Genomic DNA, 14,760 nt, shown 5'->3' with positions numbered 1-14,760 from the left:
CTAAGTTGACAAACATCATCTACAGATCAGCTTTAGACTACAAAGTGCTCAGAGCAATTTTGAGAGGACTAGCTGAGATGATCCAGTTTCAAAGACTACTTGAATAAGGACTTGAGATAAACCCTGAACTTTGGCATTATGCTCAAACTGGACAACGAAGGATATAGTTACCTTTCCTAGAATTTGACAATTAACCTAAAATTTTTCTTTTCAGGATAAAGATACCTTCACCCATACCCAGCAGGAAGCAATTTTAAGAATATGACGCCCACATTCCCAAAGAGGTGGTGTGGGTAGGGTGGTTTTTTTTGTTTGTTTGTTTTTGGTTTTTTTTTCTGGTCTTTTAACGGGTTTTGGGTCTGGGATAATTTTCATTGTTTAGGAGGGTTGGTTACAAGTTGTTGTTAAGGGTTAGGAAAAGGGCTAAGCAAAGGAGATTCGATTTAAGGTTCTTGTTTAAAAAAAAGAAAAAAGAAAAAGACAATTACTAGTTTTAAATACTTTACATTACATTGGATTTTTGTATATTGTATACAAATTATATATATTGAGATTGATATTGTTAGAAAATGCCATACATATATTTCTAATCTTGTTCAAGATATTATACTTATAGTGTTCATTTAACAATGTAATGCAATTTGCTGATCCATGAATGTTATTATTACCAACTATTAGGATATAAAAAAATGAAAGTTAGTAGTTAGACATTACAATAGAACTTGTAGTCATATTAGGTGTGTTTTCAAGATCGACCAGATATAATTTAGATAGACAGGTCATCTTCAAACCCTTCAGAGATCTACAGAATATGGCATTTAAAATATTTAATAACTTAGAATGTTTTTTCTTTTTTGTTATGACTATGAGACATGTCGGCTCCTGGCAGTACTACTTCAGAGAAAATATGGGCATTGAAGAAACTGCATATGGAGTTAACTTTCATTGTGGCAAAAGCTAGCCACTGGACAACAAAGTATCCTCGAATCAACTGCTGACAAACAGGACAGACAGGACATGAAACAAAGGACTACCAATTCTTGCCAAGTCAAGTGTGGTTGTGGCTTTAACAACAGGTATCCTCTGAGGTCAGGACAATATGGCACCATCCCTGAAGTGGCCTTTGCAATCCAGAAAAGGTACAATGTCCTTTTCTTCTAAGGCAGCTGAACAGGCAGTGGGCCAATGGCTTCTCATGTGCAGTGGAACAGCAGCTGAAACAGTTATTCTTAAAGAGTAAGTAAGCTCACACCTCTCAATAGTAGACAGGCATTTAATAGAGGGATGTGGAGAAGAATGGGATGCTGAGATGAAGCCACACACACACAGCCAAGAAGAATGGACAGCTGAATTAAAAAAAAAATCAACAATTTCCAGAATTTAAAATCCTGAATCATGACATGACACTAGTGGAATTCAGGTGTTTCTGGTACATGGACTGCTCTCACCCAATGTGAGGTCAAATTGTTGACCTTGTGTACATCCTACTTCACAAATGAGTCTGTCAGATACACTAAGCCTATAAGCTGAAGATGATGCCCCAATGCTGTGGAGAAACCTTGGGTGACTGTCCAGGCAGCTGGCTGTTTCTGTCAACTCACAAATTTTTTGGAAGTTGCTTGCATGCACTTCCTGTTTTTATTTTTGTTAGCTAATATTATTTCCTTCTTGGGTCTCTGAGGGAGTTGAAGATTAGTTAGTTATAGTTGAAGATTAGTTAGGATAGAAAGTGAATTAGGTACATTTTGGACTTACCAAAATAGGATAGATAATGAAATTGTTTTCCCTGAATTTGTCAAATACAAATAGACTAGACATTTTTTTAGGTATTTACTGCTTGTATATATGGTATATAGTTATTGTACTTTTGTATATAGTTTTTCTTTTATTAGTTATAACCTTTTTCCTTTTTTTCTTTTTATTAAAATAGAAGGGGTTGGGGATTTAGCTCAGTGGTAGAGCACTTGCCTAGCAAGCCCAAGGCCCTGGGTTCAGTCCTCAGCTCCAGAAAGAAAAACAAATTTAAAATAGAAAAGGGGAAATATGGTGATATTTTATTTGTACTGAAATGTGATTTTAATTAAATGTTAATAAATAAAGTTGCCCAGGGATCAGAGCTAATAGCAAGCCATAGCAGAAGTCTGGCAGTGGTAGCACACACCCTTAATCCCAATCACATGACAGGCAGATCTCTGTGTGTTCAAGGATACCACCAGCATGAAGACACATGTCTTTAATCTCAACACCAACCATAGAAGATCTGGAGGTCTGTATAGATGGGCAGTGACGAGGAGGTTATGTGGTTGGGTTTACAACCAATGAGAAGGCAGAACAGAAAGTCTATGAGAAGACAGATATATAGGAAGTAGTTTTCTGGCTGAAGAGGACAGCAGAGGCAGTGAAGGGTAAGGTTTTTATCTCTTAGCTACTGCTCTGACCTCTTGGGCTTTTTAACTCTGCAATCAGCTCTGTGTTTCTTATTTAAAAAGATGGTTACATCTACATTGGCCCCTCTCTCTTTTCTCAATTCTTCTGTGCCCACTCCATTTCTCTCTTCAATCTCTGTACACACTCCTCCTGTCTTCTCTTTCTTCCTGCTCACTCTCTTGTCTCTTCACTTTTCTCTATTCTCTCTCCCATCTCTCCTCTCACTTTTTTCTCCACCTCTCTCCCTCTCTCATTCTCCTCCCTCTCCAATCTGTGTCCCTACTTTCACACATCTCTCTCATCTCTCTCAGGTCTCCCACCTTACACTCTTTCTCCATCCTGTCTACTCTTTTTCCCTCCTCATTCTCTACCTACTTTATCCCATTTATCTTTCTCCTTTCTCTCCCCTCCCCCCTTTCTTGGTCATTTCATAGATAAACATTAGATAAGAGCACACATGGATATACTACTATAGCTGTGCACATTGATGTACTGGCTATTGCAGCACACACTAATGTACTGGAACAGCACTGCTTATGGATGTACTAGAAAGCAGCATACCTGAATATACTTACAGCAGTGCACATGGATGTCTTTGTACAGTTTTATACACAGATGCAGTAGTGCAAATGTCACTGTGTGCTTCTGTAATAGTAGTAGTACTTCCAGTTTTGCTAAGACATCGATGTGCAATGCTTTAGTAAGAGATATGTGTGTGCTGCTATACTAGTGATTCCATGCAGTGTTCTATCCATGTGTAGTACTGTCTAGTACTTCCTTAGGTAGTACCTCCCTTCCCTTGGTTTACCAGTACATCCATATGTCCAGATATGGTAATATATCCTACATGCTTCTATAGTAAATTTATGTGTACTTCTTTACTAGTACATCCATGAGTATTACTGTACTAGTACAGTATACTGGCTTAATCATGTGCACTTCTGTACTAGTATATCAGCGAGTACTGTTCTGCTATTGTGTCTGTGTGAGCTGTTATACAAGTAAATCCATGTGCATTGCTGTAGTGGTACTTACAGGCATTCTTTTGCTAGTACATCCTTGTAAGCTGTTGTGTTGTATTAGTATACCTCAGAAACTTGAGTCTCTGAGAGGCAGGACATTTTCAAGAAACTTGGGAAGAGAGTTCCTCTTACTCATGTCCACCCTGCCCAGACTCTCTGGATGTTGCCCACCTGTACAGCCCAACCTCCATAGCCTTGAGGGGGATCTATCTAGTTCTAGAAATTTGAGTTGGGCCACTGAGCAGAGTTGCTGATGGCTGTACAGGGTATATTCCTAAATATCCATGCAGGAGAGAAGGTGAACATCCTTCCCAATACATCTTTGTGAGCACCACACTCCAAGTCAGACCCTACCTAGGTTTCTTAACTTCCCATCTAGTACTTCCTGAATGGGCTTCTCTTCAGCCAAGATATGCCTCTGAGGGTGGTCTCCTGAACTCTGGCTCCATATACTTTAATGTCTCCTAATGAGGGGCATGTTCAGCTTCGTGGAAGGATGGATAAGGAATATATGAAGGAGTGGGATAGGGCATAGAAAAGAATTAGATGAATGGACGTGGTAGGAATGACTATAAAGAAAGATTTGGAGTGCACGAAAGAAAAGATAGATGGATTAATGCATGGGTAAAAGAGTAAGGGCTAGAAGGAAGAGGCACAAATAGGACAGGAGGTAAGGTAATTGGAGTGATGGAGGAAGCTACAGCATAGAGGAAAGGCAAGAGACAGAAATGCCATGTGGAGGGGAAGCAAGCATGCCCAGATGGAAGATGGGATATACTGATGAATAGTTGTATTGAAGGAGGCAGGCTCAAAGGATGTTGAGTGGAGGAACAAGTCTGTGCCCTTTCACATCCATGAACCCTAAGACTAGAGCAGAGCTGCTCAGTGTGGGGGTCATCCTCTTGTTACCTGGCAGGTAGATATTGTGGAAAGGACAGGGCCCAGGAAGTCCTCCCTGGCTGGAGGCCTGCTGCAGCTTCAGTTAGCAGCTAAGATTGTTGTCTAGATCAGTAGGATCCCCATCACCTATGTGGGGCTGCACACACTGCCGTCCTAAATCACCACCATCCTTCAGGTGAAGCCTATGACAATGGAGAGGAGGAGGTGGGAGATATGGCATGACCCTGTTCTGACCCAGCATCCCTCCCACCAGAACCCTGTCCTGTTCCAAGGATCTCTGTGGATGAATCTGGTCCTTCTTCAGGAGCACACAGATAAAGACATCTGGGTAGCACTGGAAGCAGTGTAGCTCAGGATCTTCATAGTATTAGGCCAGCTGCAATATAAGTGCATTGGCCAGGAAGATGACCTGAAATATGGCCATCCACCAGTGCAATGACCAATAGGAAGTAGACAAGAGCAAGGATATTCAGGGCATCCTCAACCCCTTTTCCAATCCAGGTCCCAATCCTTCACTGCAATCCCAAGCCACGGGATCTCTGTGCCATGTTCCTTTTCCCATGGCAAAACCCAATCTAGACTCTTTATCCTACTTTATTTTTGCTACAAAAATACTATACTTGCCAGGTAGTGGCAGCACATGCCTTTAGTCCCAGAAGAGACAGGTGGACCTCTGTGACTTTGAGGCCAGCCTGTTCTACAGAGCAAGTCCAGGACAGCCAGGGTTACAAAGAGAGACCCTGTCTTGAAAAAACAAAACAAACAATGCTTGATGGCATGATGTTTGACACTGATTTCACAATTGTTGTAGCTAAGTAATATAGTGTGTATTCTTTTCCTAAAATGGGAGGGGGTTGTATGTGATGTGTGTGTGTGCAGCCCAAAATTTAACCTTTGATGTCTTCCTCTATTGCTCTCCACCTTAGTTTTGGAAACAGGGTCTCTCATTGAACCCTGAGATCATTGACTCTGCTAGGCTGGTTGTCCAGTAAGCCTCAGGGATCCTCTTGTCTCTGCTTCCCCAGAGCTGAGATTGCAGATGCATGCCATTGTGTCCTACAGTTTAGTGGGAAATGAGGATCTGAACTTGGATCCTCATGCTTGTATGGCCAGCATATTGCTCAATGTACCATCTCTCCAGTAATGTCTTTTGCTAAAATATTTTAAGCATGAAATACACATAACATAAATTTTATCATTGTACTTTTATTTTTCAGTGCAGAACAGTTAACCAGGGCCTTGTGAATGCTGAATAAGTGTTCTGCCACGGTACTGTTCTGCCTTGGCCCATAGCCTTCCCTGAATGTATAGCTTAGTACTGTGAAGTACCCTAATACATAGCTGGGCCTGATAGTGCAGACTTGTGATACCAGCACGTAAGAGACTGAGGCCGGAAGATTCCAAGTTTGAAGCAAGTCTGGACTGCATAGTGAAACACTGTCAAAAAAAAAAAAAGGCATTGTGTTTCATACCTTTAAGGCCATACTCAGGAGACAGAGCCAGGCAGATCTCTGAGTGCAATACCTGCTCTACATAGTGTGCTCCAGGACAGCCTGGGCTACATAGTAAGACCTGGTCTGAAACAAAACAAAAAATGTGGCATCTACGCTTTGTGGCTGATATCTACATCAACACTTCACATATTGTGATAGAGATGGCTGGAGACCATGGAGAGGAGAAACCAGACTGGGACAATGCTGTGGGTAAAGAGCTTGCTATGCAAGTGTAAGGAACAGAGTTTGGATCCCCAGTACTCATGTAAATGCCAGGTGGGCATAGCAGTCACTACAATCTTGGTGCTCAGGAGGCAGTGACAGATCCCTGGGACAAACTGGCCAGCCAGGCTAGATAAATCAAGAAGATCTGGGTTCAGGAAGAGACCCTGATTCTGTAAATTAAGTGGAGAGTGATTGAGGGAGACATCTGATGTAGGCCTCTGTCCTCCACATACATGTCCACACATGTATGCACAATGCACATGAAAATGAAGGGAAAGAAAGAAAGGAGGGAGAAAGGGAGGGAAGAAGGGAGGAAGACAGCCCTTTTACAAGGAGGAAAGTCAAGGCACCGAAGGTGTGAACAATTTACCCACAATCAGCCTAAAGCAAAACAACAGAAATGGAGTTTCTGCAGACTTTGGTCCTCATGATGAAGACAACGCATATGGACACCATCAGCAGCTGACCCCAGGGCCTGCTTGTAGACAAGCCTACTCTAACCTAGGCTATCCATGCAGCTTATTCACAGCATGGCTCAGAAGCAGTTCCTATGCCTAGCATGTGCTTTTCTCTGGAAAAACCTAGATCCTCATCCTGGATGATGCTACTGCCTCCATAGATCCATGGACAGAGCTGCAGATAGAAGCAGCCCTTGGGTTCTTGTGCATGGTACTACTTACCATTCAATGTCTGTTTTCTGTGACAGACTATGCCAGGTAAGGTGTTCCTCCTGACAGTGATGCACAGGGCCATGGAGGCATATAACATGTTTATCTAGGAGTGTCCACTGTGCAGGGGGCATAACCACGGTCACAGGGGAAAGAACAGCCTAGGATCTGTGCTTCCAGAAAGCTGGGTCAAGAAGCTGCTCAGGACGTCAGACATCTAGAGAGTAAATTTGGAGTGGAGCTGGGCTCTCAACTGCTGTCCTAAGAACTGTCCCACGTCTGTTCCCTACAGGATGCTGGTCATGGATGAGGCTTCACTGACAGAGCTGACCACCTGCTGGTCCAGAAAGGTTTTGCAGACTAGCCCAGGAATCAAGCCTGGCCTGAATCAGGACTCTTGGCAACCCCCTTGGAGCCACTCATAAAGCCTGCAGTGGCCAGAGATGCCAGAGACCCAGGGGTCTTTGTGGCTCCCCGGGGTGTCTAATCTAGACTCCTCTATGGGAGGAAGATGGCAGAGAAAGTGTTGGACTATTAAAGCACCAGACCTGGAAGGACCCAGCATGTCCAAATCAGCCCGAGCAAGATCTACACAGCTATGCTCATTCTGTAGCCAAAGTCCTAGCTATCTACTTCAAGTCCACAACTACCCCAGGCCAATCAGGCTGTATGCCCTGAACCTGCGTGATAGCGAGTACATTTCCCTCAACTCCCCTTATTTTGAGGCCATTGCAGATTTCACATACAGTTTTAAGAAACTACACAGAGAGAACCCATAGATCCTCTGCCCTGTTTGTTCCAGAGATGCCTAACTCTAGAACAAGATTAAATGGCACATTGATAAGAGCATGTCCACATTTCTTCTATTGCTTGTATGTCTGTATCCAGTGCTTCTGTTGCCCTTTTGTGAGACAAGGTTTCACATAGCCCAGGCTGGCCTTGAGCTTTTTGTAGCTGATGGCCTTGAACTTCTGATGTTCCAGCTTCTACCTCCCAAGTGCTGGGATTTCAGGCTTGTTTAGTAATCACACCCTGTTTATGGGGCTCAAATACAAAGTTTCATGTGTGCTAGGCAAGCACACAACTGCATTACATCCCTATCTCTGGATTCGGTTCTACACCTATTTAAAATTGCAAGATTGAGTCTCTGAATATATTGCCCAAGCTACTCTCAAACTCTAATTCCTCTGTCTCAGCATCCAGAGAAAGTAACAGTCTTGTGACACTATACACACCCTGACTTATTACTGTTACCTAGCAACATCACTGCCATGTTGGCTGTGGGCCAGGGCTGGTAGGTCTTGTGCATGCTAAGTATGTTGAGCAGTATTCTTGGGTCCTACTCAGATGCCCCTCTATCACTGTGGCAAAGCAGGGGCCTCATTACTGGTATAGTCTGCCCTAGTACCTGATACATGGGCAGTTACTATGTTAGGGTCAGGAGAGGACTGAACCTGTTCAAAAGATACAGGGCCACTCTACCCCACCCATGTCCTGATGACCCATCCTTCTCTGATGGTTCCCCTTCAGCCCAGACAGATCCCATTTTGAGTATGGCCAGAAGCTCAGAGGCTTTCCACTTTGCAAAGTCAGCCTCATCACCCATGGCTGCCTTTGTTGTGCAGGTGACACAAGGTGCCCAGTGACCAAGTGGGAACCAGCCCTTGACTTCTAATCACCCAGTTCCAGTGCTCCTGCTGGCAATTCTGCTCTAGGGGAAGCAGAGACTGGGCAACAGAGCACTCAGGCAGAGGCTGCTGTGTGTCTCTAAGTCCAGCTGGAGATGCTTAAGAGATACATTGGTCTAGGAATAGAGTCTGTGCCATAGGTGGCCAGGATATGGTAGCATCTGGACAAGCCAGCAGGGTGACCCAACCATTAATCCCTCAAGCCTCAGCCTCAGGCTATTTCTATAGCTTTTTTGTTTGTTTTTCGAGACAGGGTTTCTCTGTTGTAGCTTTATGCCTTTCCTGAAACTCACTCTGTAGCCCAGGTTGGCCTTGAATTCACAGAGATCTGCCTGCCTCTGCCTCCTGAGTGCTGGGATTAAAGGTGTGCACCAGTACCACATGGATTTTTTTTTTTTTCTTTTATGTGGTGCTGGGATGGAACGAATTCAGGAAACTAAGCCAGAGGAAGTAGTACCATCATCAAGCCCTTCCTTCCTACATCTCTTTAAGGATGTATTGGCAGTCACTAAGGCCCTTTGATAGAAAACTGAAGCCAGAGGATTTTGCTCAGCAGCCCACCTTTCCAGCCATCAGGCCTCTCCATCTCCTCAGCACATGCCCAGAATCAACTTCTGTCCCAGACTCCCACCTCAAGGGCAGAGGTTGGGGCAAGCTTCCTTTCCTTCTTAGATTTACTTGAGAAATTGGATGTTTGTCTACTATGTGTTTCCAGAACCTTGCACAGTACAAAACAGGGACACCCAATAAATACTGACTGGGTGAGCCAGGGACAGGAAGGAGGAACTAATACAACCTTTCTGTTGGCAAGTAGTCTTGGGGTTCAGGCACTGTATCAGATGTTTTTTCTGAACTGTTTCATACTCATTAAACCCCAGCCGGCAGGGTGTCATGACCTCTGTGGCATCAAGGCAAGATCTGCAGTTCCTAGTGGGTTATGTTCAAGAGGCCCTTTTTACACTGTGGGGAGCCATGGGAGGTGCTCTAGAGAAAACACAGATGGCAGAGGCCCCTGAAGCAAAGCCAGCTTCAACAGGATCTGGGAGAGGACACAGGAGGATGTGACTGACCTGATTACACCATTGACATGTTTCATGGAGTTGGTATGGCTGCTGGGTAGAAAGACTGTAACTGGGAGGCACAGCTAAGGACAGACACTGGGAGAGCTTGGGGAGCTCCTGGGCTCTTAAGTCCTGATCTGAAAATTTGACTATTTTCTTTAACAGATTCTCCACAGAACAAATAAACCCAGTGCCCTATCCCAGCTCTCCCTCAGTGAGCTCTGAAGTCCTTGAGGATCTGGTTGGAATTGAGGCAGGAAACACACCCCATATATATGGTTCAGGTCCAGCCAGGTCCAGATGGTTCTGAGTCTTACCATCAGGGCTCCTCTCTCCCACTGCTTTGTCATTGAGGTAGACCAATGGTTTCAATGGCAGGCTACATGTGCCTGTACACACTGTTTGCTGTCCCCCACCATCACCCCCATAGGATACTCCTTACTACCCACATTCACCTAGACCAAACTCAGAAAGCCAGCACCCAGTCTCACCATCCCACCATCTAAACCCTAGAGCACTATGGCATGCAGTCATTGAGAAAATGTCCTCTGCACATTCCCTGCTTCCTTTGTTTTCCTTGTGGCCAAGCAGGGAGCTGACTTTGCCAATGGACTGAGGGAACAGTGTCTCCCCCAGTTTTAGACACTGAAGAGAGGCTGTCATGTACATTCTCCCATCTCCCACTATGGGAACCCAGAAGCCAGTGGCAAGGACAAGAGACCAATTTGAGTTTCTACTCTGGAGAGGGGACCAAATCATCTTGGAGATTGTCAAGCCTGTGTCCACTTTGTGTGCACCTGTGTGAAGGCCAGAGGCTAACGTTTGATATTTTTCTCTACCTTTAAAAAATGTATTTTATCTGCATGTGTCTGCACAATATTTATGCCTGGTGCATGTAGAGACCAAAATAAACTAGAGTTACAGACATTTGTGAGTTGTGAGCTACTATGTACTGGAAATTGAACCCGGGTCCTCTGGAAGAACAGCCAGAGCTCTTAACCGATGAGCTATCTCTCCAGCTCATCATTTTGCTTTTTTAGATTCATTTTATGTTTAATCATGCATATGTGCATAAGTTTGTGTTTATGTGCACATGAGGGCAGGTGACCTTAGAGGCCAGAAAGTTCTAAGCTGCCCAATGTGGGTGCTGCGGACTGAACCCGGGTCCTCTGCAAAAGTATCATGCATTTTTAACCACTGAGCCATTGCTACAGCCCCTACCTTAAGCTCTTATTGAACAAGGAGTTCACTGATTTGGCTAAGCGGGCTGGCCAGAGAGCCCCAGGGATATTCCTGTTTCCTCCCCAGTGCTGGGATTATATGCATATACTACTTATATGCATATAAACACTATGTATGTACATATACAATTGTACGCATATACCAGCATTTATGTTGAGGATTGAAATGTAGGCTCTCATGAACAGATAGAAAGCCCTTTATCAACCAAGCCATCTCACTAGGCCCATTTCCCAAGATCTTAAGCCTTGTTAATTGCAGTTCAGCCCCACCCACTACAGCAAAGTATCTGGGTTACTTGTAGCTTTTGTCTCAGAACCTGAACGTGGCTACCTTACACAGACAGAACTGAGGCATACAGCCTAACTGCCTTGCCTAGGGTCACATGACCAAAAAATGACAGTACTCAAGCACAGATATTGGTGTACTTTACCATTCTGACTCACTGCCAGACCCCAGGCAGCTCTTAACCTTAGCCTCTCCCATTTCTTTTTTATTTTTAATTTGTGAGGACACTGGACCCCTTGAAGCTGGAGATACAGGCAGTTGTAAGTCACCTGATGCAGGTACTAGGAACTGAACTTCAGTCCTCTGCAAGAGGAGCAAGCACTCATAACTGCTGAGCCACCTCTCTGTCCTGTCCCGCCACTTCTGACAACAGCAATAACATAGCTCTCCTAGCCTGGTTCTTCCAGAGTGGAGGTTGGAAGCTTTGTCTGTGCCCAAAAGAAAATAAGATGGTTGTTTAGAAAGAAATAAAATATTTTTCTTTACTGCAAATTATTTGCAAATATTCACGTTTCCAGTGTCCTTACAAAAAGACCCCCAGGAGAAATCTGGGTCCTTTAACGTGAAAGAATGGTACAATTTACAAAATAATAAATACACATATTGCCACCTAGAGAAAAAGTAAATCACCTAAAGAAAATCAGTGCTGAAATTCATAGCATGTATGAACTGTAGCTGGCAGTAAGTTTTCACTGCCCATGGGGTCTCTCTTTGGTCTGTAACCCAAACACCTAGAGGACCACTTTGAAGGATTCAGACTGAGGATCAAGTGCAGAGCTGGGCATGGCTATTCCCTGAGTCCAGTACCTCCTCCCTAGATACCAAATTCTTGGGACCGTCTTTTTCTCTGGAACAATCCTTAAAAATGGAGGGGGGATATAGAAAGGGATCATTGCTATTTGTGAATGGTCTTCTTGTCCTGGAGGGGACTCTGGTTCTGTCTTTGGTACCAGCCTTCTTATCTGTGGGTACTGCCCTTTGTTCTCTTGACTTTTGCTACTCACAGACCTTCTAAAAGGAGTGAGCCCTCCCCAGCAATAGATAGGAAGACGCAGAAAGCAAGGGAGGGATGGTGGGGCAAGATGTAAGTCCCTGGGAAGGCAGTATTTCCTGGCCTGGTTCTGAGCCTGTCTGGCAAGATCCCTTTACAAGGCTGCTTCTAAAGCAAGTCCTGTGAGAGCTGCACTAGGTGCAGGGCACAGTGTCAGAGTGCTTGAAGACCAAATGGCAGGCAAGGGGACATCACACAGAGGCAATAATTTTGGTTTTGGTTGTTTTGTTTGGTTTTTGTGTGCTGTGTTTTGTTTTTGTTTTGTTGTTGTTCCCATGCTTTCAACTGTAGGTCTGAAGACAGGTAGCACTCTTCTGGAACCAACAGGGCCATGGACGTGATACAAGAGCTGGCAGGCTAGGGAGAGGCTCCAAGCCTTGGCATCCATGAATGTGGCTGGAGAGACATGAGGCAATGGCTGTGTTTGGTCACTAACTAGTGTGTTTGACACCAGCAATTTCTCCAGAAGTTTAGCTGCCCAAGGCCCTGCTGTGAGCTAGGGCTAGAGCACAGGTGAACTTCCAGGAGCCTCACAAGTGGTACCAGAGGCCAGATGTGTGTTCAAAGTGGGACACATCTGTCTCCCAGTTTCTTCAAGGTCATTTCCAGGATGGGGCCAGATGGTGGCTGCTGCTTTGTCTGTTTTGCTTCTTTTTAGTTTGGTTTTCTTTTTCTTTTTTGGTTTCTGTCTGTGAGGCTTGGGTTCCCAGGGTTGCTGGCTCATCCTTGGACACTGGGATGCTGGCCCTATAGTTCTTACCAGATATACCAGCACCCAGCTCACACCAAGCCAGCATCCCTAGCCATGCTATAGAAGATGCTCCTCTGCTGCAGGAGCTCAGAGGGTGCACCACACTCCCGAACTTCTCCTTTGTCCAAGACGATCACCCTGCATGGATAGGAATGCAGACGTGAGCATTACGCAAAGAAATGTGTCTGATATATGTGAGATTGCCTGCTCTGCAGAAAGTATTAAAAACTCTAGAGGCTGGAGAGGTGGGCTCAGCTGGGTACCCACCCTACCACTTCCTTGTTATCACTTATACACAGCACCTGCCACCCTCTGAAATCAGTGTTGCTGTGATCATTGTCCCTCTCTTTTAATTAAGTGTCCTGGTCCTTAAGATATTCCCTAAGCTTTGAGAGGGAACCCCAGAGTCCAGAATAACATGGGGCACATAGCAGGCCTCGCATGCATATCAATATGCTGACTGAAATAACACTGGATAACCTGGTTCTTCCCATGACAGAAGAGTCCCACCAATTGGGATTGCCCTGAGCATAAGGATGGTGATGTATGAATGAATGAATGAATGAATGAATGAATGAATGAATATGACTGGACAGGATCAACCCTGTAGGCCCACAGATCCACTCTGGGGCCTTACCTTGTATAGTCCATGATGGTATTAAGCCGGTGAGCAATAGTGAGCACAGTACAGTCTTCAAACTGTGTCCGGATGGTGGACTGAATGAGGTCATCTGTCTCTAGGTCCACAGCTGCTGTAGCCTCGTCCAACACTAAAATCTTTGTCTTCCTCAGCAGAGCCCGGGCCAGGCACACAAGCTGGCGTTGTCCGACACTAGGAAGGGAGAAAAGCCTGAGATGGGGGCTCAAACTACCCTGATCCTGAACCAGGCCTGGAGGGAAGAAAGCTAGCAGACTGTCTGGGGGCGGGCTTTGGGCAGGAGAACAAGTCCACACCCATGTCCATGCCTGTGACAAACACCAATCATGCTACACTTTCTGGTGAGCAAGAAATGGCCTTAGAACCATCCCCAACAAAAGGCTCAGAGGTGATATTCAAAGTATCAGGCCATTTTGGTGTGGGTGACAGAGTGGCTTAGTATCCATGATATCACTGAGCTGCAGCAGACTCAGCATTAGCTGGACTCAGCTATGTGTCTGGCTTTAGCCAACAGGATGCTGGCCAATGAATGGCCAGTAGAGGCCTAACGTGGGAATGGACACTGAGCATATTCACTCTTATACATCTGCCATCACCATGACAACATGCCTGGGCAAAATATGTGCATTGATCCCACTGAGGCCAAGTAGATCAGCCAAAAGTCAGCTGTACCCCCAACCCTGTCCCATGAAGGAGCCCAGCCAGGATGAGCAGCACAGGCCACTGGCTGACCACCCTAGCACTGAAGCAGGAGGCTGGCTGCCCGGGTGATAATAACTGAAGCTAGCACATAGGCAAGAGGGCAGAATCTTCACACACCAGCCCCTGCCTGCCTACCTACCTCAGATTCTCTCCGCCTTCTGCACACTCATGATTCAGCTTGTCAGGCAAAGCTGACACAAAGCCCTTCAGGTGAGCGAGCTCCAGGGCCATCCAGACTTCTTCATCAGAATATTGACTGAAAGGGTCCAGGTTCATACGGAGAGAACCCGAGAACAAAACAGGATCCTGTGCAAGGACAGTAGATAGTATGTGTGAGGGTCTGAATCTAGAAGGTTCCCCACAGACTGATGTTTTGAGCACTTGTTCCCTGGTTGGTGGTGTTATTTTAGGATGTTGTGGAGCCTGTCTGGGGAAGGCAGGTTAGACTTGGCTCTGATGATGGCTGGGTCCCCACCACACACCTACTGTGTGACCATGCTTCCCCCACTATGGTAGAAAGCAACCCTGTGATACTGTGACCAAAATAAACCTTTCTTTCCTGCAGATGACTGTCAGAGATTTTGTCA

General features: G+C 45.2%; 1 protein-coding gene across 2 annotated transcripts in view; it reads right to left on the bottom strand.

Moving 5' to 3' along the window:
- Positions 1-11,136: 11,136 nt before the first annotated feature.
- Positions 11,137-14,760, bottom strand: part of Abcc1 (ATP binding cassette subfamily C member 1) — a 114,339-nt gene continuing 110,715 nt past the window's right edge. For both annotated transcript variants that reach the window (XM_028858395.2, XM_028858393.2), the window contains exons 29-31: positions 14,313-14,479; positions 13,451-13,645; positions 11,137-12,951 (exon numbers count right to left, since the gene is read on the bottom strand). In XM_028858395.2, the coding sequence (XP_028714228.1) occupies positions 12,843-12,951; positions 13,451-13,645; positions 14,313-14,479 (471 nt within the window). In that variant the 3' untranslated portion in view covers positions 11,137-12,842. The remainder of the gene's footprint in view (positions 12,952-13,450; positions 13,646-14,312; positions 14,480-14,760) is intronic.

Source organism: Peromyscus leucopus, chromosome 8b (assembly GCF_004664715.2).
Source record: "Peromyscus leucopus breed LL Stock chromosome 8b, UCI_PerLeu_2.1, whole genome shotgun sequence".
Classification (NCBI taxonomy): Eukaryota; Metazoa; Chordata; class Mammalia; order Rodentia; family Cricetidae; genus Peromyscus; species Peromyscus leucopus.
Note: the sequence above shows the minus strand (reverse complement) of the source record. Positions and strands in the feature narration are given on the sequence as shown.